Source organism: Taudactylus pleione, unplaced genomic scaffold (assembly GCF_031769625.1).
Source record: "Taudactylus pleione unplaced genomic scaffold, aTauple2 ptg000707l, whole genome shotgun sequence".
In the NCBI taxonomy this organism is placed as follows: domain Eukaryota; kingdom Metazoa; phylum Chordata; class Amphibia; order Anura; family Myobatrachidae; genus Taudactylus; species Taudactylus pleione.
Genome location: NW_028285109.1, coordinates 14,484,702 through 14,509,339, shown reverse-complemented (window position 1 = coordinate 14,509,339; position 24,638 = coordinate 14,484,702). Strand labels below are relative to the sequence as shown.

Genomic DNA, 24,638 nt, shown 5'->3' with positions numbered 1-24,638 from the left:
AAGTCTGTACACAGGACAGGGGGTGATTTGAGAGTCCGTAGGATGTATGGTTTGGGAAAAATTAGGTATAACCAATTACACATCCCAGAGCAGTAATATTTACAACCATTTTATATCTTAAATAATCAGGTTAATGTGAACATACCATATTTCATGTGGCTATTATACAGTGGAATTTATGTACAGCTATTTGAATTTAGGTTAAAAGTTACATGAGCCATCCCAGCATGGACCCCGCTATATTAGGAGTCCAGCCAGCCACCTGGGACTGGGTCATGACATCACTATGACCAGGGGGGGGGGGGAGTGGTAAAATATGAGACCAATTTGTTCTGTGTCAGACTTGGGGGAACAATTCTACATTGAAGTGGTCCTGGATTTTCCTGCCGTGCTCCCTGGCACCCAGAGTAAGCCAAGTGTAATTATGTGTAATGCTTTTTTTTTTACTTTTTTTTTGTATAAAAAATGTGTATTGAAAGCATCAAAAAATACATGGGAGGAGGGCACTGCATCGTTAGGCAGGGTACTACTAGCAGCATACTAATACGCAAAGAAGACAAACTGATAGAAATATCCAAAATATAGAGACCAATAAAGTTAATACATCGACTGCGTGGATTAGGAGACATACTGGATACCTAACAAGTCAAAACTCTATGATTTTAAGGAAAGAGTAAAAAGAAGAGAGGCAAGATTATGAATAATGAGAGGGGGAGGAGGGGGAAAAAGAAGAGTTGAAGAGTGAAACCATCAAAGATAAGTTAAGCCAAGTGACATGGCAGATAGGCTGTTATTGACCACCATAGGCTAAATTAAAATAGGTGGAGGACTCTTTAAATATAAGCCAGGGTCCCAAAATGGCACTGAACTAATGAAGTTTGGCAGCTCCGGACAACAGAAGGTCAACCATGGTCATATAAAAGTCCAATTTAGAGAACCAGTCAATAATGGTCGGTGGGGCCATGGACCTCCAATTAACTGTATGACAGCTTTGGCCACACAGAAAATTTTTCTTTTGAAATTGCAACACACGTTTATCTATAACCCTTTTTATTTATACCATTTCTGTAACGATAACTAAGCATTGTACGTTCCTTTTGTAAATAAAGTGTTCCTTTATTAGTCTATTTTTATGTATGCTCTAGAACCCTGTCTTTAAAGAAGCTATTAGATCGCTAAGGTTACGCTACAGTATAATTAATTTTGATTGCTAGAAGCAGGGGGAGACCAAATAAATGTGTACTAGTTTGTATCGAAGAGACTGCGCAATTGTGATAGATTGTTAGGGGACCTATGATCCCTTTGTATTTTCCACAGGTGGTGGCATTAAGGTGTCTGGTATAATGGGTAGAGTGATAGAATATCCATCCAAGCACAGCTGATAAACTAGAAGAACACATAGGTTTGCATTAAGTTGGAAAAAGCTCAATAAGCATAAAATGCAAAAATGCAAATGTCATATCAGATTTACATCAAACCTTTTAGTTTTCTATGCAGTTTAGCATTATTCATGTTTTAAATTAAACATGAGTGATGAGACCTTGGGACAGTCTTTATTTCATGCACCAATTTAGTGTGCTCACTCATTGCAACTGGAAGGAGCAAAATGCATCAAAAGAATACTATACAACAAGATCACACCTCAAGACCCAATTATTACATTAAAATCATACACTCAACCCCTCTTCACTGCACAAGAGCAGAATCTTTCATCTACACCCATTATCTTCTCCCATTTCTAGTTACAGCTAATCTTTCAGGCAGTATCCACTCTGTGGAATGCCATGCCTCATACAAGGCTTACCTCTATACTCCAAAGTCCAAACCTTCAAATGTTCCCGAAAACTCAAATTCCTGAACCACCCATATTAACCTCCCTAGGCAATTCTACCAGATCCTTCTGCACAGTTCACACTAAACATACATGTGTTCTCGTTCTGTTAAATCTCTGAAATGAGTTTACACGGTGGGAATTGGTTAACATTTTTGCCTCTGCTTTCAGGACTGAAGTTAGATTCTGATCAGGGTCCTGTTTGTGTGGGTTTCCTTCCACAGTTTAAAAACATTCTGATAAGTTAACTGACTTCTTACAAAGCTGAATGCTAGTGTGGGTTTCTTTGGGTACCTGAAATTGTGTTAGGGATTTTTGAATGTAAGCTCCAATGGGGCAGGGACTGGTGCAAATGTTATACATTTTCTGTAGTATATGAATGATAATAATATATGCTCCTATGTAAAGTAAGTTACTTCCTTAAAAGGAACTGGCTCCATCCTTTTGTGCCATTTTAATAATTTCACTTTGCAAAATACAATCTAGTTTTTTCACTGCTTCCAACATTACGGCACTGGTGCACTATTTAGCATGGAACTCCTCTCAATGGTTGGTGCAGACCCTCCTTCATCTTTTTCCACAAACCAATGAACTTTGAAAGGCAGCGCTAGGCAAGTTACATCACCAAAGGAGATTTTGTGCTGTGGTTTGGCTTTATATTGCTGCACTCTGTAAATGAGGCCCTGTGGATGCAAGCATATTGGATGAATATTGATGAGAATGCAGGATATGGTATGCCAGCAGTCAGGATCCCAGCTGGCAGAATCCAGATATCGACATACCGACACTTGTTGTTGGGACCGGGTATGCTAACCCTCTCTCTCTCCCTCTACAACCTCCCCCCTTAGTGCCTAACCCTATCCTTCCCCCTAGTGCTTGAACCTAATCTCCCCCTCCCTGCACCCTAAACCAAACCCAACCCCTTTAGTGCCTAACCATAACCCTCCCCCTAGTTCCCCCCCCCCCCCCTGCCTGCTACTTACCTTCGGTATCCCAGCGGTCAGGATGTCAGTGCCGGTAATATCAGTGCCGGCATTGTGTCAGCGGGATACTGACTGTATCCCATCCATACAACTAGTAGGATCACTAAGGCAAGGACAGTGGAGCAATATAAATGACAACCTGGCTTGTCAATTACCTAGGAACATGAACCATCTTCTAATTAATATTTCTCAGACTGTTGTGGGACATACATTAGCAGTGTTTTGTGCTCGTTTGGACAGAACAACATCAAACAGAACATTTCTTACTTTGGCTTCTGACGTTGGTTCCAGGAAGCAAAGTCGATTCCCAAGTCCCTCTGCTGCCAAACAAAACTTCCTCTGCTCCTTATGTATATTAGCGACACATTGTAGGACAACTTCATCATCCTATGGAACAAACAGTAGAGGTCACTAAAAAAATAATTAAGGAATATATACTGTACAAAGTAAACAGTAACTGTCATTAATCAAGTTCAATGTTTAAGGATTTCATAATAATTTCACTTATTGTACTGAACTGATACAGAAAGAGGCTAAAAAGGACTGGATGCAATACCATTAAATAACTGAGCTTTTCCGATAGACACATACTGAAATGTAAGTAAAACTATTGTGTGCGTCTAACTCTTATCCATACAGCAAAAGAAAGGGCGCAATCTATACTTCCCCTATTACAAAGATAAAGTATTTAGATTTGTATTTGCTAGAAATGAAAGTCCTGCATAATTTCAAAAGCAAGTAACTACTGCCAACTCAAAGTAATGAAAAAATAAATGGAATTGTTTTTTCACAAAGCCGTAGAAATGAAAGACACCACCCAAAAGGGGATGTAGTCGGCATCCCAGCGGTCGGGATGCCTCTGGTCAAACAGTAGTCGGAATCCTGGCTCCAGAATCCTGACTGATTGGGGGAAGGGTTAGGATTAGGGGTTAGGCACCCATGTTTAGGCTTAGGCTGCAGGAAAGGTGGGATAGGGTTACGATACTTGCCTAATCCTGACAGGATTCTGACTGTCGGGATGCCGCTGTCTGTATTCTGACCGCTGGCATCCCAACCGCCACTGGCACTGTTTGATTGAGGAACTAGTATCACTGAAATGCTTTTGGTCCAATCGTAATCTAATATCAGTATTAACACGTAGATCTCACGTCACGTATAGTACTGTAGTCTTTGATCAGTTCTGCATGTCCATCGTGAGCAGGGCTGGATTAAGCCTTTGGGGGACCTGGGGCACAGGTGTGCCCTTTTCTTAAAACAGTCATGTTTGATGAATGCTAGAGACAGGCTCTTATTACCATCAGTGCTCAGGCTGGGGGGGTGGCCCGTGCCCCACCCCCTTAAACCTGCTCTGATCACAAAATTATACTGCCTGTAGGACATTGGAATAATGACTCTGTATCACGCACGGCAACATGATTGGCTCAACACTTTCCATCCCACCGCAGTGATTGTTGCAGCTAAGTTATGTTTGAAGGAAGCTTTCTTTTCTTACATTCAATGACTGAATATTACAGGGTAGACTTATTGATCTCTGTCACTCTATCCATATAAGCCGGCTACAAAGTAAATACAATTATAATTTTCTCATGGTCACCTTTCTGATACAGATTTATTTGCTGTCCATATGGACAACATATGCAGCACGGCACAGAAATCAATTGTTCTCTAGCCTGCATTCATTCTTACTGTGACTTGTGCATTACATTGAGAGAGGATGTGGATTTAAAGATCTACTGTACACTATTTAGATAGACAGTCAAAAGATCAGCACCACATGTTAGACAGGCAATAGATTGACAGGGTCAAATGGTCGACATGGACTAAGTGGACATGGTCGAATTGTCAAAAAGTTGACACAACAAAGGTTGACATATTGTTTTTCTTATTTTAACCATAATCCTCCTCCTAGTGCCTAACCCTAACCCTCCCCTCCCACAGCCTAACCCTAACCATCTGCCAAATGCTTAACCGTAACACTAAACTTAACTCCAAAAAACCCTGAAAGAACATGTGGTGACCTTTTTTGCAGACTATTTGAGTGTCGACCTTTTGACTGTGTCAACCATTTGACCCTGTCAATCTTAGTCCATGTTGACATTAAACTGTCGACCATCTGGTGTTGATATTTTGACCGTCTATATAGACACTGTAGAACTTCCAACCATGTACCATTCAGAGAAATGTCAAATCAGGATGAGCTGTACAAAAATAACTGCACAGTAAAACTTTTCAAATTGGGGGCGATTCAGCTTTGGACGGAATTGCAAAGCTGCACGCATGCAGCTTTGCAATTCCGTTCTTGCTAATATGTAAATGCAGCAGGAGGCGTATGATACCCCGTTCTGCATTTGCGATTTCAGCACTGTGACTGAGGTCGCAGGCTGGTATCACCATTGCGACCATCGGTCACGATGATGGACGGCGCCAGGCCAACGGCCAGCTGAGTAAGCAGAGGCTTACTCAAGCTGGCCAGCTTGCGAGGCCAGGAAACTGTGTCCGTAGACTCAGTTCCTGGCCTTGCCACTCTCAGAAAACGGGGCTGACATGCCCCCGTTTATGGGCACACCGGCTGTCCTCGCACGTCCCCTTAAATGTCTCTGCCTGTCAATCAGGCAGAGGCATAGAAGGGTCTGTGTATGATCATGCAGGACCCATTCGGCACATTCGCAGAACAGGTCTTGCGCACGCGCGGATTCACGATAATCGGGAATCTCTGTTCAGAATTGCAATGCTGAATCAGGCCCTATGTCAATAGGCAATTTTCTCAAAACTGAAGACTTCTCCTTATCCTTAAATAATAATTTCTATGACTCCTTCACCTTGGAGAGAGTAAAAAAAAAAATCAGCACACACTGTATGCAAATGCTTTCACTCCGCTCAGAGAGTCTAGTTCCATATTGATTTATGCTCTCTAGTAGGTGGCATGCTTCAATCAATTTCTCTGCTCTGCTAGGTCTCATGAGGAGAAAGCAAGTATCAGTATCATACAGCTGTCTCAGTAGATCAGGCACCCTCACAGACCTAGGATGTTCAGAAATCTCCAGAAAGACTGCTGGTTAGCAGGCCCACACTATGGTTCTCAACAGAAGGAGTAAACCAGGTGCCAAGCGAGCACTTTGTAGTCAGAAACCCAAATGTGCGAGCTGCTGCACACCACCTGAGAGTAATGCCAATGCTCTAAAAAAAAAAAGACAAATAGAACGCTGTCAAGACAACGGTCCACAGCAGAATGATGTATTGCTAGTGATATTTAAGTACACATTTTGTTAGTTTACTAAAAGCTGATTATATGCAATAAATATTATATTTACTATATTGAGCGCTCAGTACATTTGTGTTTGCAGCGCCAGCCCAATCCCCTTTTTTATACTATGGTCCTCAAAGGCACGTAGTTATGTGACCGGCAGCCGCAAGGCCGCTAAGCTGAGAACTAACAATAAGGTAATTGCCTGAGTGCCAGCTTCAAATCTGGGATTGGCCTAATGAGCAAATAATACACCTCACCCCAGTACTCCTTTATCTGTATTTAGTCATATAAAATGACAAGGAAAGTGTCCTGTACTAGATATCTATCATTAAGGTGGGATGCAGACCATAGTATTTTGGACTTGTCATTCGCTAAGTCGCTAAATGTTGTGCTCGGTGTTGCTGTTTTTTATTTTTACACTCTCTCCCCCCACCCCTCCATCTCTTGTATGGGAGAGTGCCACAGGAAGGTAGTGAGAGTATCTGTGTTGGTAGCAGTTTCATAGATTGAATCTGGCCATCCATGTGCATGATGGGGATGTGTATATATACGTGATCAGGGGCACAAATGCATTGGAGCAATGCACGCTGAGTATTTTAAACATCTGTGTGCCCTGGATGTGATATGAATTACCATGTGTGTATATGGTAAAAGAAGGTGGGTGAGACTGTGTTGGCTGCAGTGTGTATGTTATCCCTAATGCAAATGAGACTACGGAGCTCATTCAGACCCTCTCGCTAGATGCGATCGCTTGCCCGATGCGTATGCAAATTCGGCCAAGTGACGGCAAGGCAGGCGATCGCACAGCAAGGCATAAGCACGCCCACTATGTCTTGGCGTGCGATCGCCCTGTGTATGCAGATGCCCACCAGCCTGTCTGAAGACGCCCACTTGCACACGTCATCTCCAGGAAGTGTATGCAACCATCGGTACATCGGCTACCATCGGAAGCGAACGCAGCGCTTGAGGTTGACTATACCCTACCGCAAGTACTGAGATCACTTCAGTGTAAAATACAACCAGGTGATGTGTACTATGACGCTGCTTGTTAATTATGCATGCCACTGAAGCGGCGTTGAGACGCTCAGGCACGCCTGCATTTGCACCTCCACTCCCCTGTTTCTAGTGGCCTGCCCCTGTAACCACCCACAAATGGCTTCTCCTGTCACTCATTTTACAGGGCAGTCTATGCGCGGCACTGGTTCAGGCACGCACACTGCTATGCATGCGCGCAATGTGAACCATCGGCAGCTGTGAGCGAACGCATCCTAGCGAGAGGGTCTGAATCAGCTCCTACATGCAAAGGGCAGATATATTAGGAAAATATATAGAAGATAATCGCAGCGTCGAAAACTTTCATATCAAAATACAACCAAAAGTGGGAGTGGCTGTGTCCCATTCAAGGGATTTGGGCGTGAAGTGATCACTTGCTGACATGCCTAAAAGTTCTAGGCTGCCACAACCTCCTCTTCCATCTACTAAAAGCATCCCTTCAATGCAAAAGGGCATCAAAACATCAAACAATGGTACAGAAATCTGAACTGTACCCGAACCAGGACAAAATCCCCTCACATCGGGACAGTTGGGAGCTATGGCATTGGTACACAATTTAAAGCTGCGCTATATCAAAACCACACAAACAACTGGCCCAGGGCTGTAACTAGGGGGTGCGAGCGGTGCCTGTGCCTGTAGATGCTCCAACATGGACACAGCAGCCTATACAGCCCCCCAGATCATCCTGAGGATGCTACTGGCACTGCTGTTCCTCCAGGTGTTATTGGCATGATGCCATGTGCTTGGGGGGCGTGGCAGGCACAGGACGCCGTAACACCCAGTTACGGCTACCGAGTAGACCTTAACTGCCATATCAGTAACGAAGATATAATATAAAAAAAAATGAAACTATTGTAACATTGTACATTATGGGGGCCAATCCAATTGGGTGCAATTTTGCAAAAACAAGTTTGTTTCATGAAACTCCCATATGTCGCACAAATGCGAGATCCATTTAGAACTACTAATTCTCAGCATGGTGGCGTGACTTTTATACAAAATGTGACCTGGGTAAAGTGCATGAAAACCTGGGGAAACCACCCTTGACCTCAAAAAAGTGACAACTAAAACAGCATGACTATATAGAAGGCTGCTAGTGGCCATGAGGAAAGTACTGGAGGTTTTTAAAAGGTGATTTTTGCACTTTTTATTAATGGTGGAAATATTATAGCCAGCAAGTGTTTTTCAGCAAATTAAAGTCTTTCCAGCATTTGGGGTACAGAGAAATGTCAGTGATTGTAAAAAGTTGTAATAAACATTTTTAACTCTCATCTGCAAGTTCTAAAACCCCTCTCCCGTCAACACAACACCCACATACCTGTCCCACATTATTTACACCCCCACACACATGTCCCACATCATTTACACCTCCACGTACCTGTCCCACATCATTTACACCTCCACATACCTGTCCCACATCATTTACACCTCCACATACCTGTCCCACATCATTTACACCTCCACATACCTGTCCCGCATCATTTACACCTCCACATACCTGTCTCGCATCATTTACACCTCCACATACCTGTCCCGCATCATTTACACCTCCACATACCTGTCCCGCATCATTTACACCTCCACATACCTGTCCCGCATCATTTACACCTCCACATACCTGTCCCGCATCATTTACACCTCCACATACCTGTCCCGCATCATTTACACCACCACATACCTGTCTCGCATCATTTACACCACCACATACCTGTCCCGCATCATTTACACCTCCACATACCTGTCCCGCATCATTTACACCTCCACATACCTGTCCCGCATCATTTACACCTCCACATACCTGTCCCGCATTATTTACACCTCCACATACCTGTCCCGCATCATTTACACCTCCACATACCTGTCCCGCATCATTTACACCTCCACATACCTGTCCCGCATCATTTACACCTCCACATACCTGTCCCGCATCATTTACACCTCCACATACCTGTCCCGCATCATTTACACCTCCACATACCTGTCTCGCATCATTTACACCTCCACATACCTGTCTCGCATCATTTACACCTCCACATACCTGTCTCGCATCATTTACACCTCCACATACCTGTCTCGCATCATTTACACCTCCACATACCTGTCTCGCATCACTTACACCTCCACATACCTGTCTCGCATCACTTACACCTCCACATACCTGTCTCGCATCACTTACACCTCCACATACCTGTCTCGCATCACTTACACCTCCACATACCTGTCTCGCATCACTTACACCTCCACATACCTGTCTCGCATCACTTACACCTCCACATACCTGTCTCGCATCACTTACACCTCCACATACCTGTCTCGCATCACTTACACCTCCACATACCTGTCCCGCATCACTTACACCTCCACATACCTGTCCCGCATCATTTACACCTCCACATACCTGTCTCGCATCATTTACACCTCCACATACCTGTCCCGCATCATTTACACCTCCACATACCTGTCTCGCATCATTTACACCTCCACATACCTGTCTCGCATCATTTACACCTCCACATACCTGTCCCGCATCACTTACACCTCCACATACCTGTCCCGCATCACTTACACCTCCACATACCTGTCCCGCATCATTTACACCTCCACATACCTGTCCCGCATCATTTACACCTCCACATACCTGTCCCGCATCATTTACACCTCCACATACCTGTCTCACATCATTTACACCTCCACATACCTGTCTCACATCATTTACACATCCACATACCTGTCTCAAATAATTTAACCCATTATTAAGCTTTTTAGAGAAATTCACTTGGAAATTGACATATCTTCATTGTCCACATTATGCTATTTAAACCCCTCCAAGTGTGTGATGATTCATTGGAAGGGTTGTACCAGAGGTTCTGCGCTGTGTCCTGACACTTTTACCTTGAAATAAAGATTTTCCCTACATTTTCACCAGCTCAGGAGGGTGCACACAAAACAAATACTAATTTCCTTTGAAAAATAAATGCAAGTTTGATAATGCAAATTAAATTCGCAGTGTGAATTTGCCATGAAAATGGCTCGCAGGACTCAATCCGGACCTAATTGGATTGACCCATATGAATAATAGCAATAAAAACATACATACAAGCTTCTACTAAGTAAAGCAAAAGTGATATTAACAGCCCTTTAGTACAGGTGTTTAAATGGTGGCCTGGCCCGGCGCAAACTATGCAACTGCACGTGAAAATAAACCATTTTATTTTCTGTGCCCATGCCCATAGTTTTGTATCAAATTTTTGTGGACACTCCTCCAGTTCAGTGCACAAAAAGCATGTCACCACAGTTTCACAGCTTTGTTATTGTAATTGTCATTTTCCAGCAGATATCTAATTAAAGCCTACTAAGCAATGCATCTCACCACCAACCAACCAACCACATTACAGGTAATAAACTGCTTGTGATTGGCAGAGCAAATAATCAGTCAGTCCAATTTTTTTTTTTTTTTTTTTTTTTAGAGATGAGCGGGTTTGGATCTCAGAGATCCGAATCCACCCGAATTTCGGGGATCCGGGCCGATCCAAGTGCAGCTCGGATCTCCCTGCCTGCCCCGGATCCCTGACCCGAGGCAAAACCTCGCGACCCAGCTGTCGAGTCGCGAGTTTTGTTTTGAGAGGGCTTAACGCTGATTGTCTGTCACGGCTCTCAGCCAATCAGCGTTAAGCCCATTGAATACAGCACAAAGGATAAAAAGAAGATGGCGCCCGCCATCCCCCGCCGCCTGACACCGCCGGCACCCCCCGCTGCCGACACCGCCGGCAACCCCACAGGCAGCATCCCCCGCTCTTGACACTACCGCTGCCGAAACTCCATCACTGCTGCCCAACATAGTGAGGACACCGTCAGCGACCCCCACATTGCCGACACTCCCACACTGACACCACCAGCCCCCTGCACTGCCGACACAGTCAGCAAACCTGCACTGAGGACACCGCTGGTACCCCCGCTCTGCCGACACCTCCGGCACCCTGCATTGAGAACACCCCTACACTGCCGACACAGCCAGCAAACCTGCACTAAGACACCGCTGCACCCCCGTACTACCAACACAGCCAGCAAACCTGCACTAAAGACACCGCTGGCACCCCCGTACTGCAGACACAGCCAGCAAACCTGCACAAAAAACACCGCTGGCACCCCCACACTGCCAACACAGCCAGCAAACCTGCACTAAAGACACCGCTGGCACCCCCACATTGCCGACACAGCCAGCAAACCTGCACTAAAGACACCACTGGCACCCCCGCACTGCCGACATCACTGGTACCCTTCACTGAGGACACTGCCAGCACCACAGCACTGCCATTCCATGTACTGAGGACACCGTCAGCAACCCCACTCTGCCGACACTGCTGTCACAGTAAGTGCACTATTGGTGTATCCATCCCACACTGTATAACACACTGTATCTGTGTTGGAAATTAGAAGCTGAACTGCCACATGTTAGTGCCGCCCACTGTGTCACTTAGCTTAGCCAGCAAGCTAGCTGGATGCAACCTTTTGGCCGTAACTAGATGAAGCAAATAATATTGTGATTTGGTCAAAATTGATTGGAAATTACTGGAAATAAATGTTATTGAGGTTAATTATACTGTAGGAACAAAAACAGGCCCATTTTATGTGATTTTAGCTGTTTTTATGGTTTTTAAGAAATAAATCATACTTGCCTACTTTTAAAAAACCATTTCAGGGAGATTGTGAAAGCAGCACCTATGAGCGCATGTTACAGTGAGCGTGTACTGATAAATCTGAGAGGCGTGTCCTAAACCTGACTTACATCCAAATGTAAACCAGCCCAAAAGCAGTTAGTAGGATCTGTTTGTTGATGAAAACACACTAATACTTTGCAGAAATTCATAGGGATCATTGTGCCTTATAATAACCATTGCAAGGAAATTACACTAATGATCCCATTTGAATGTATAGATCTCTGTTTTTTAATATAACAGCTTCATAATGGGGATAAGGATGAAATGAGGGAGATTGCTACTATTTCAGGGAGTCTCCCTGACAATGAGGGAGAGTTGGCAAGTATGAAATAAATCCAGATCCAAAACCAAAACATGAAAACAAAACACCAAGGAAAATAATCCAAAACCAGATTCAGATCCAAAACCAGGGGAGATCCAGATCCAAAACCAAAACACGAGTGTCGGCGCACAGCTCTAATTTTTTTACACTTAACTACAAGAAAGACTTTCCTGAGGATAACTTTAATATAAAAAGAAAAAAGTCTTAAGAGTCCTTTACCATTATACCAGGACTACTGAGGTGGCAAAGTTGTCACTACAGAGGTCACAATTTTCCAAATAATGGTGCATACACACGATCAGATTTTTTCTTCAGATATGGACGATAACGATTTAAAAATCGTTCAGTCGTTCATATCTGAAGGAAAATCGTTCATATCTGACATTCCTGAACGATGGACGATCAACGATGCGCGTTCCCGTTTGTCAGATAACGATATCTGACATCTGATGGGTTTGCAGTCAGACTTGGACGATTCCATTCATTTTAATGCAGTCAAAAATCATTCAATCGTTCAAATCGTTCAAATCTTTGGTCAAATCGTCCAAATCGTTCAAATCGTTTAATCGTTCAGTCGTTCATCTGACAAATCTGACAAGTCTGACAAATCTGACCGTGTGTACGCTCCATTACCCTGTTTGCCAAAGCCGGAAGTCTGTGAAGAACACTACAAATTTTTGTCAAAGGGTTGGAAGTTTCCATGAGGGGGGAAGGGGGGCATCACACTGTCTTTGATTTAGGTACCACCATTACAGAAGCTCCAGCACAGTGGAGGCCAGTATGAGTCTGGTTTCCAGTGTAGCTGGGGGAAGGAACAATGTACCAGCACAGGCTGTTTTGCACAAGGCAATTTGGAAGGGGGCATACTACCCCATTGTTCACTTTATTTGTTACAAAAGCCTCCCCATTCATTTCCATGGCCCACTAATGTCAATAAAGTTTCTATATGAAGTACACAGTAAAACAAAGGAAAGAGTAGTTGTTTTACAGTGGTATGCAATCGGGAAGCAGGCGCACGTAAACCCGACAGCCGGCTTCCCGACTGCTTTATCCCGGCGAGGGTTAAATGACAGGCGTCTAATTCTAGATGCCTGTCATTTTACCGATGCCGGGAGACTGGCGCCCGGCATCCCGATCGAAGTGATGCCCGGCACCGCTGCAGACAGCCGTGGTGGGGGGGGGAGGGTTAGGGCTCTCGGGGGGAACTTAGGGTTAGGCATCCCCCCGGGAGATTATGGTTAGGCTAGGGGGAGGGAGGGAGGGAGGGCTAGGGTTAGGCACCCCCGGGGGGACTTAGGGTTAGGCACCCCCACGGGGGACTTAGGGTTAGGCAGCGGGGAAGGGGGATTTAAGTTTAGGCACTTAGAGGGGGGAAGTTTAGGGTTAGGCACCTCTAAGGAGGGTTCGGGTTAGGGGGGTTAGGTTAGGATAGTTCATACTTACCTGGGGACGATCGGGATTTTCAGCCATGTCGGCCTGCCGCTGTCGGGATTTGAACCGCCGGACTTGTGTCCAGCAGGAATTCGTATGTATTCCGTTACAGTCATGGATGGTGGAAGTGGCTGGAATCTGGAGCTGTAATCATGGAGCCAGCCTCAACTGGCTGTGAGCCAGCAGGGAACATATGACTTATGATTCCAGTGTTTGTTACCAGAAACAATCCATATTACCAGCGTGCATTGCTATATTTTGACCATTGATTATAACATACATTGATTCATATTTCTGGTATGTGAATTATTTATGGCATTTGAGCTCTCTTTTTTTAAGTTACTTTAAAGTTTGGTCATATCCCCATCTTTTCTTTTAAAACAAAAAGTTCCCTTTGAGGATGGCAGAGACCCTTATAATACAGAAGGAATGACTATACAAGAGAGACTCTGAGATTTTAAGGATTCTCATCGTTCTGACACTGTGCCCCATCGAAAAATCTAGCGCCAATCACTCAACTAATATCTTATAATGTGTTTATGCTGATCTATATTCTTCTTCCTTGGACTAAACAATATGGATAACGGACAAAGGTCTCATTATTGCATTAGGGCTATAGAAATCAGATTCTTATCGTACTGCTGCTTCCTTGAGGCTGGGAGTGTGCAAGCATTCCTCACTGTGACATACTCAGATGTCAAAAATAGACATGTTTGTATCTGCTGTCATGTATTTTCTGGACACACATACAGTTCAAACAGTTGCGTGAAAACTTTCTCATGCTGGATAATATAAGTTCTGGACACTGTAAAATATGCACTACTATAATTATGACTAGACCATATGTCAGAGGATGTCACTCTTGCAACCACACCTGGTATTGCAGATAACGCAGGCATAGCACTTTTATTTTTGCAGTCCATCTTCACCACTAGTATCAGGAAGCAGAAATGTTTGCAGAGATCAGCAAATATAACTTTTATTGATTGACTGACAGACAGACTTGTTGTACTTAAAGGGCAAGCATCACTTATCTTCAGCAGACTTATATTTACAAAAGTGGAATTAGAATAGATATAGTGCGACTAAAATCTCAGCTCCATACTAATATTAATAATCATTTTTATGTTTACTACAACCAAAACAAAGAAATTATCTTAAATCTAGTAGATTAAATCAACTCCAAAACTTGTTAACACTAGAATAACTACTGGGATAGCAACTGCTATGGGCCCCATATAGCAGTGACCTCTGCTGCTCTGGGCCCACTTCACTGTGCTATCTCCAGGGCCGGATTTAACCTTTGTGGGGCCCAGGGCAATTAAGACAGGGGGGCCCGCTCCCACTCTTTTGGTGCTTCCCCCCCAACCCCACCCCATTGTCAGCATCGGCCCCACTCATTATCCGGCCAACCCCCACTCCTCTGGTTATCCCGGTCTTATCAGCGTCACTCTCACTCGTTACCTGGTGCAGCAGCAGCAGCAGGAGGCTGGCCCATAAAGATAAGTCAGATTGTCCTGGGAATCCCACCAAATAAGGGCTGTGGGGCACCCATATGACTAGATACAGTATACCCCTGCTTGTCTATATGGTGTTTTGTTGATTACCATTAAAGTGGTATTTACAGTAACAGACTGATAAATGTATCTTGCTGTTTTAGAACAATTATTTTTCCAGTGAAGTTTAAAGTTAAATCTATCTGAATTTTGTAGACTTACACACAGAGAAATACATACTACACTGTCTCTATAAAATACATTTTTGCAATCACAAGATTCCCTTTTCTGTTTTAAAAGGTGCTACTCACTCCACTGTGATTGCAACCTACAAGCATAGGAATCACTGGTACCCATGCTAAATTAACACCCTGGATAATTCAGCCGTTTACAAGATACTGTAACAGATCATGAAGGGGAGCACATTCTGCTGTTCATGGACTGTAATCTTATATTCTATACAGTCTGTACCTGAGACCAGCACTAATAATGTAACAAGGAAAGTCATAGTAGAAATTTAAAATTCATAACAATCCTTTGAAATTAGGTAACTGACCAAGTTTGCTATGTTCCTGAGATATATCAAGGAATCCAGAATCCCTTCAGTATGGATAGTAGAAAGATAGGTATCTCATAGGCGCAGGTGCGCCAGTAGAATTACCTTAAGAGCATTGACATTTTTATAATGAGTGCAGGGTGTACAGTGCACATAGGCCCCAGGATTCAAGGGGCCCCGCACTGCACACCTTGCACCGAGTGCATACCTACTTGGTGCTGGCAAGTGGGTCCCCCTTTCTACACAGTACCATCTTCCTGGTGACATCTTTGGAAAGATAGCACAGCTCAGTGAAAGCAAAGCCTTTCATAGGGAAGATGGCGCTGCATATGAGGGGACACACACTTGCTGGCACCAAGTAAATATGCTCTGGGTACAGGGTGCTGCTCAAAGTAGGGGGGCTTTAATACACCCCTCCATAAGAATATTTCTGGATCTAAATAACCCAACACTGTAACAGTTCAATTGCCATTTATTTCTCCAGTAATGGAGTAGAAGGTTTTCATAAAAGTGGTTAGAGTTTCTATTAATATAAATAAATAAATGACGCATTTCGCAGGTCACAGCCTGCTTTATCATATAGGCATCTTCTACATGTTGTTTCTGCATTGTAGTGTTCTGTGGTGTTGCAACGTGATATTGTCACAGTCTCATTAATAGAGCAGTCACAGACACACCTTGCAGCACTACAAAGTAGATTGTATGTCAATTTCTACCAAGTCCATTCCAGGTCATCTACTTGTATTAGTTAAACAACAGCAATACGCATAATTTATTTATAATACTGGCAGTGGCAGCTCCAAAGGTGGGGCTGCAGCACAGTTCAAAATCAAACTGGGGAGCTACACCAACTGTCCTTCCAAACGCTGCCGGATGGGTCTTCCTGGCAGTTGGTGGGGCTCCCCTATTTGACTTTTGGACTGTGCTGCAGCCCCATCTCTGGAGAATATTGCAACTTTCAACCACTCTTATGAAACACCATCTATTCAGAAAGACGCATGGTATTTCTACCAGAACTCCTGCACCAATGCGATACCTTCTTCTTAGCTAAGTAATATGCTATGCTAAAAAGTTTGCGATAGTAGTCCAAACCCACTCTAAGGGGTAAATTTACTAAGGTGAGAGTTTCAAGAAGTGGAGATGTTGCCCATAGCAACCAATCAGATTCTACTTAACATGTAACTAGCACTTTCTAGAAGATAATAGCTAGAATCTGATTGGTTGCATACCTCCCAACATGACCCTCTCCAGGAGGGACACAATGCTCTGGTCCTGGACTTCCCTGGTAATTTATGATTGGTGGCGGCTCCAGGGGTGGGGCTTCAGTACAGTCCAAAATTCAAATAGGGGAGTCACACCAACTGCCAGTGAGTCTCAGCCAGTGATGTTTGGCAGCGTGTGATATGACAGTTGGTGTGGCTCCCCTATAAGAATTTTTTACTGCGCTGCAGCCCCACCTCTTACCAGGGAAATCCAGGACCAGAGCATTGTGTCCCTCCTGGAGAGGGTCATGTTGAGAGGTATGTGGTTGCTATGGGCAGCATCTCCACTTCTAACAACTAAATTTACCCCAATGTCTACAGATAGTACCAAAACTGCTTTTAAAAGTGTTCTGTACTGCCAAAATTCTGGATTTTTCCAGACATACATCAAAACAGTCCAGAAGTGACACCGGGTGGGGAAGTTACAGGCCTTTCACGTGCGTGGCCTCTCAACCCCCGAGCCACACCTCTGATGTATGGTCATATAGGGAGCCTCTGCGTGTGATCATACATGCACACTCCAATGGGAAAAAAAACTTGGAAAAAAAAAATAATTTAAAAGAAAACATTTTAATATACATTTGAAACAAAAAAATGTTTAATAATAAAGCTTCTCTATAACTATTGGGTGATGGCAGCAGTATATATGTGATAACCAGATATCATAGGAGAACCCCAGCGATGATGACTGCTGGCTGTGAGGGTTAACAAATAGCAAGAAGCTCTATATCTGGAATTTAGGGATCCTCTCGCAATGATAAAAAGACCCCAAAGTTAAAAAAATTAAATAAAAATAATTTTATATTCTCTGGAAAGCAGGAAAAATAAATGTGGTGATTTGCAGATGTAGCCAGAAGATTACAATGATCAGCTTGTGACGTCCAAGTGACCTGGAAAATCATTCTGTGCCCTAAATAGCCAAGGCTGGTATAAAACTACAGTAGGTGCTATTTATTTATTTTGCTACAGTAATTTCTAGAGATGTGCAGGTCCAGATTATAGATTTACATTTATATATAGTTTTTCCCTCCTTTGTTGCTGTAACAGCCTCCACCCTTCTGGAATTTGCATTTATTCAGGAACAAGAGAATTAGGCCCCCATTTATTAACGAGTTTTATCACCAAGACGAGTGATAAATATCACTGTGTATGATAAATGGTGCTCCAGCCAATCAGCTCCCAACTGTCATTTTTCTAACAGATGACAGTTGGGAGCTGATTGGCTGGAGCACAATTATCACACACAGTGAAATTTATCACTCGTTTTGGTGAAAAAACTCGTTAATAAGTGAGGCCCTTAGTGAGGTTGGACACTGATGCGAGATACGAAGGCGTTGCTTGTAGTCGGCAAATGGTTGAGGCATACATGCCTACTCTCCTGGGACGTGCGGGAGGCTCCTGAAAAATGGGTGGCACTCCTGGCCACCCGAAAAAGTAAGTAAATCTACTGGCCAGCTGCCACCACCCCCTTGTATCGTCCCCCATCACTCGGGACCCCCTCCCCCCCGCATCCCCATACACGCCCCCTGCAGTGGGAGGGGCCAATAACACAATTCGAGCTGAATCGTGTCATCATGGCCCTGTCCCCTGCTTCACAATGCCATTCATCCTACCGAAGAAGCCTGGCTGCCCCCTCCCAGAATGATGTAGCTGGATGTCGGTAAGTATGGGTCGAGGTCAGAGCTCTGTGCAAACCAGACAAGTTCTTTCACAACAAACTCAGCAATAGGGGCGCCGAGAGGGGGGGGGGCAGGTGCTAGTTACCCGGGCCTGGGCTTGCTGGAGGTGCCCGGGTCCGGCGCTGCCCCCCCCTCTTACATCCAAGCAGCTCAGTACATGCTGCTGTGTGCTGGGTTGCACTAGGAGACTGCTCGCGGCTGCTAAGTAGCAACCACGGCAGTCTCCTATGCCTGTGGGAAGAGCGATCACACTGATCATGCCCCCCACTGGCTATGTGCCATTCTGAGGGGCTCACATCGCCACCCTCCCCAGCGCACAGCTCCGCTTTGCGGCACTGCAAAAATGGTTTTGTTTCTCTTCAAAGGGGGAGTGGCCATGCCTCCCGCGATTAGATCATGCCCCCTTCTTCCCCCGGGCTTGGCGCAACTGTCGGCGCCCCTGCTCAGCAAACCATATTTTGATTAACTTCACTTTGTACAATGACTAAAACAGAAAAGTACCTGCCCCAAACATTCTGCCACAGTCATAGAAATACAAAATTCTATAGGATGCCATTGTTGCTGTAGCATTAAGATGTCCCTTAATTGGAACTACTCCATACTTGTCTACTTTTAAAAAAGCATTTCAGGGAGATTGTGAAAGCAACACCTATGAGCGCTCGGTATAGTGGGCGTATACTGCTACATCTGAGAGGCGTGTCATACTGATTTACATCTACATGTAACTGAGTCCAAAAGCAGTTAGTAAGATCTACTTGTTGAGAAACACACACTGATACTTTTTAGAAAATGCATGTAACCATAGGGATCATTGTGCCTTATAACCAATGCAGGGAAATGATACTAATGATCCCATTTGATTGTATAGATCTCTGGGTTTTTTTTTTATATAACAACTTCATAATGGTTGTAAGGTGCAAACAGGGAGGTTGCTAGACTCTTCAGGGAGTAAGGGAGATTGTTACTATTTCATAGAGTCTCCCTGACAATCAGGGAGAGTTGGCAAATATGAACCTCGGGGATCAGGCCATACCATGAAAAACAGCCCCAGATCATGATCCCTTTTCCGCCAAACTTTACACTTAGCAGTGTGCATTCAGGCAGGGCAGCTGACAGTGTGCTCCAGCAAAAGATGACAGTGTGCTTTTTTTTTTTTTGCATTGCACCTATATAAGGCTTGTGAGTGGCTGCTCAGCCATGGAAACCCAATCAATAAATCTACTGACAAAACATCTGTGTGCCAATGCTGTAGTGAGTGCTGGCACTGTGGGCTTATGATTTGTACTGGCTAGACTTCAGCACTCAGCAATCTGTTCTGTGAGCCTGTGTGGCATAACGCTTTGTGGCTGAGCTGTTGCTCCTCAATATTTCCACATCGCAATAACAGAAGTTATAACTGACCGGGGCAGCTGGAGCAGGACAGAAATGTGACAAACTGACTTATTGGAAAGGGTTTAAATTATGTCAAAAAACTATCTCTGAGTAAATGTGTGATTCAGACCCTGAAACACAAAATCAACCAAAAATCAACCAAACATCAACCTTCAGTAAACATACCCCTAAATAACACATTTACTAACATAAAATAAAAATGTTAGCGAGTATGGGTTAGGGTTAGGCACTACGTGGGGAGGGTTAGAGTAGGAAGAGGGGGAGGATTAGGTTTAAGCACTAGGGGGAGAGGTTAGATTCAGGCACCGGGGAGGATGGGTTAGGGTAGGGAGAGGGGGAGGGTTAGGATACCTACAGACAGGTGTCGGTATCCTTACCCTGTCGGGATGCCGGCGTCGGGATTCTGACGGCTGGGATCCCGAGCGCTGGCAGACCGTACCCATCCCATTGTCAGCTGATGGGACTGTGCCTAAAGAAAACAAAATACATCAAAATAGAATAATACTCCATGTTGGAAAAAAAAAACCTCAATGCCATAATATAAAGATACAGTATATACATGAAACATGGACATGATAACACAGCATGCATACATAGCTCAAAAGCAGAGAACACTAGCACACTGAAAGATGCTGCTCTTCCAGTTACATTTACTTTGGTAGTTAAGATTCCAGAAACAAAGTTGCAGTTTGAAAAGCCACATAAAGGAGAACAATGAAACAAAAAACAAGGCAAACAAATTGCATAACACTTTTGGGGCCTGATTCAGACCCGCTCGCGAGCGCTGAGTGCTCGCAAGCGGGTCGATGGTGCCCTAGTGCGCATGCGCACGATGGAGGGAGCTCTGTTGTGCGCATGCGCGAGACCCGAATAACGACGGGGTAGCCGCCGTTATGGGTCTCACACCAAAGGGGGAGTGCTGTCGATGGTGAGTGACAGCATGCCCCCTTTGGTGGGCGTGCCGGGGACGTGGCTGCCAGACGGAGGCGTTCCCATGGGAACGCCTACCGTCTGGGTCCGGCCCCACTGACCTCACTAGTGATGTCAGTGGGAGTGATTTTGGCTCTGATAGAGCCAAAATCACTCCAGGGCTTGCGGTCACCGAGACCCTACCGCAGGGTCTCGTCGCAAGCCCGATGGTCTTGACCATCGCGACCATCATCATGGACGCTCGCATAAGCTGTGGGTGGTAACCCACAGCTATGCGAGCGTCCAAAAGGCAGCTTTGAAAAAAAAAAAAAAAACGCCCTGATTCAGAGCGTCCGGCTCTATATCTATATGTCCTTAGCATATTGCTTCAGGCACAGTGGATGTGATCTATCTGATAGGTGGTACTGGCATTGCAAAATTTCTTGAAGAATAATGATGAAAAGGTAAAACAAACATTGGGAGAAAGTTCAGCCACGTCTGTTTGCAAGTTGCTGAGTAAAACGTCTTTCCAGTGAAAACAGAAGATGAAAAGGAGAAGCAACAAAATGATTATTGGCGATGTACACAAATAGCAACATAACACCTAACACAGGGCCTGATTCAGACCCGGGCACTATTTGCGTCCACTCACTGGCTAAAAGGGGCCGGCTATTTAAATCATGTGCTCGCACTGCATCGCGTAAAGCCGCCCACTAAGTAATAGCGAGCGGCCGCACTATGCACTCGCACCTGTATAAAGACGCCCCTTTGCCACTCATAACACACGTCATCTCCGGCAGTTGTAGGATTAAATCGGGAACATCGAGAGCCATCGGAGCTGCTCGCAGCGCTAGTGGTAGCCTTTTCCCACCACAACATTGCGAGCAGTTGAGGCTAAATTACAACCTAGTCACTTGTGTAATGACGCTACTTTGCTAATTATGCGCACCCATTAAACGCCGTTCTGGCGGTCGGGCACGCCTGCGTTCGCACATCCACACCCCTGTTTTCAAGCACCTTTCCCTGTTACCACCCACAAACGTCACTGTCACTCAAAATAGCGGCCCGACTGCGGGCTACAGGCGAGCACTTTCCCATCGCAATGACTGGTTCGCGCATGCGCATTGCGACTCATACACATGCACAGATTGTGAAAAATCGCTCAATGCAAGCGAGTGCAGAATAGCGTCCGGGTCTGAATCAGGCCCACAGTTTGAAAAGGAACTAAGGGGGTAATTCAGCAAGGATCGCAATTACAAAGTTGCACGCAGGCGGCTTGCGAGGCCAGGACACTGCGTGACAGTCCGTGGGCTTGCTACTCCTGGAAAACGGCCGACCCCACCCTGCCCTTTAAATGGCTCTGCCTGTCAATCTGGCAGAGGCATAGAAGGGTCTGCACACAAATACGCAGGACCCATTCTGCACACTTGTGTGCACTGCTGAATCAGACCCTAATTAATAACCTGAGTAAATTAGAAACCAGAGGCGGTGGGTTCCTTTGCTGCTTACCAAAGAAATGTGAACTTCATTGGAGAAGTTTTGCATGGCTATGACTATTAGCAACAATCCTACCCAGAATCGCTGACAATCTAAGGATGTTTGCAGCTGCAACTTTAGTTAACCAGCATGGCCAGTTCCCCTCAACAAAACTAAGCAAGAAGCCAACTGTGTCAAACAATGGTTTTAAAACATTATATGAACAGGATGAATTTTTTGAGTTTATGGAAGTGGAGTTTTTGCACTGCCCTCAGCATGCACCAGAGTGCGCCTCTTCCCCGACATGTTATGTATGATGTTTCCTGTCTTCCTGCTGTCAGTGCGCGGACCCCGCTCTTTGCTCCCGTCAGAGACACCAAGGTATCTCTCTTCAGATCAGCCTGAGACATGGAGAAGAGATCCGGGATCCCATTGGTGCTCCTCCAGCTGTGTGTCAGGAGTCAAGGTAAGAAAAACAGCAACAGGCGCACACCATGGACATTATGCGCACGTGTGCACTGCGTGATTTCCAATATTTATCAGTAATCACGTTTATCATCTTTATCATATAGATCATAAAGGGGTAGATGTAGTAAGCCGTGGAGAGAGATAAAAGCGCCAATCAGCTACTGCCATTTTTCAAATACAGGACTGCATGTACTAAAGGGAAAATGCGCCCAAAATCCTAACAGTGCAGATTTCGGAGTTCTGCCTGCATTCCCTACATGGACCAAGCTCTGGAATGCATTACTTTTCAGAGCTTAGACCCGGGGCGCAAAGCCATCTATAGATTGCCCGGGATGGGTATGAAATCCTAGCTGTTGGGATGCCGCTGGTCACAATACCAACAGAGGCATCCCGACAGCCAGAATCCCGACAACCATAGGGAATACACGCAAGTATTTTTCTAACCCTTACCCTAACCTCCCTGGTGCCTAAACTTAACCTCCCCCCTCCTGCCTAAACCTGACCTCCCCCTCCCCGCACCCTAATCCTAACATTCCCTATCCAGTGCCTAACCCTAACCCTCTCCATAATGCTTAACCTTAACCCCACTACCTAAAGCCTAACCCTAACCCCGCTACCTAACTCTAACCTCACCCTAACACCTCAATACTTACCTTCAGGATGCCGGCGGTCGGGATACTGGTGTCAGGATTTCCATGCCGGTATTCAGACCATCGGCATCCTGCACACCAGGATTGCTGACCACATCCAGATTGCCCAATAGAAGCCTATGGGCTTCTCTTCGCATTGTGCACAGAGAGGATTCCTCCCAGGCAGAGGCGTCACAATGATTTTATGTTATAGGGTGGGTGGGGGGGGGGGGGGGGAAGAGATTATTTCATTTTAGCACCTATGCTCCCACTGTCCCCCGCGTCATACAATGCATGCACAGAGGGACCCCATGGTCATAAAAGTGTCTTAGAATTGCAAAGGACGGCTTTTCAGAAGATCTGTCCTTTGCGATTTTAATCACAATGTACCAGCATTATTAACGCTGGTATGTACCCGCTAAGTGGCAGGATGTACCCCACCCACAGTATGTAAAATTACAGTAAGAAGCTGATAGGTTGGTACTTTGGGGTCTATGTATTAAGGCTTGGAGAGACAAAGTGGACGGAGACAAAAAGTAGCAACCAGTCAGCTGACTGTCACTTCACAGGCTACGTTTGAAAAATGACAATTAGGAGCTGATTGGTTGGTGTTTTATCTCTTTCCACTTTCTCTCTCTCCAAGGCTTATTGCATCTACCCCTGTAATACAGACAGGGGCGTATTAACAGAGGAGGGGGCCCATGTGCATTCCCCGTCCAGGCCCCCACCTATCTCCCCAGCTGTCGGCAGCAGACTGACCGCAGCAGTAGACTCTGGGCACTAGTCTGTGCCCAGAGTCTACTGCGCATGAGCAGGTCACCGTGTCATTTTCCCAGCGATTTCACTACTGCGCATGCGCAAAACTCCGGGTACATGGCCGCGCAAGCCAATTTCCAGGCGTTTGTGCAGGGCTGCTACAGGTGATGCGGGACTTCAGAGAGGTGCTGGGTGTGCAGTGTGGGCCCCCTGGACTCAGGGGCCCATGTACACCACACATCCTGCCCCCATTATAGATATGCCCCTGAATACAGACTTTTAAGCTGGCAAAATGCACCAAATTTGTAATAGCCATGGAAATGGGAATCAATGTATTGTTATCGTTACAATTTAGTTCCAAAAAAAAATGTAGTCGACGATTAATTTTATTCAAAATTTTCACTGTCAAACTGAATATACCGTAAATATA

General features: G+C 45.0%; 1 protein-coding gene across 1 annotated transcript in view; it reads right to left on the bottom strand.

Moving 5' to 3' along the window:
- RYR3 (ryanodine receptor 3) overlaps window positions 1–24,638 on the bottom strand; it is a 763,398-nt gene that overhangs the window by 595,553 nt on the left and 143,207 nt on the right. Inside the window, exon 2 of the mRNA XM_088456566.1 lies at window positions 3,082–3,201. Within this exon, the coding sequence (XP_088312692.1) occupies window positions 3,082–3,201 (120 nt within the window). The remainder of the gene's footprint in view (window positions 1–3,081; window positions 3,202–24,638) is intronic.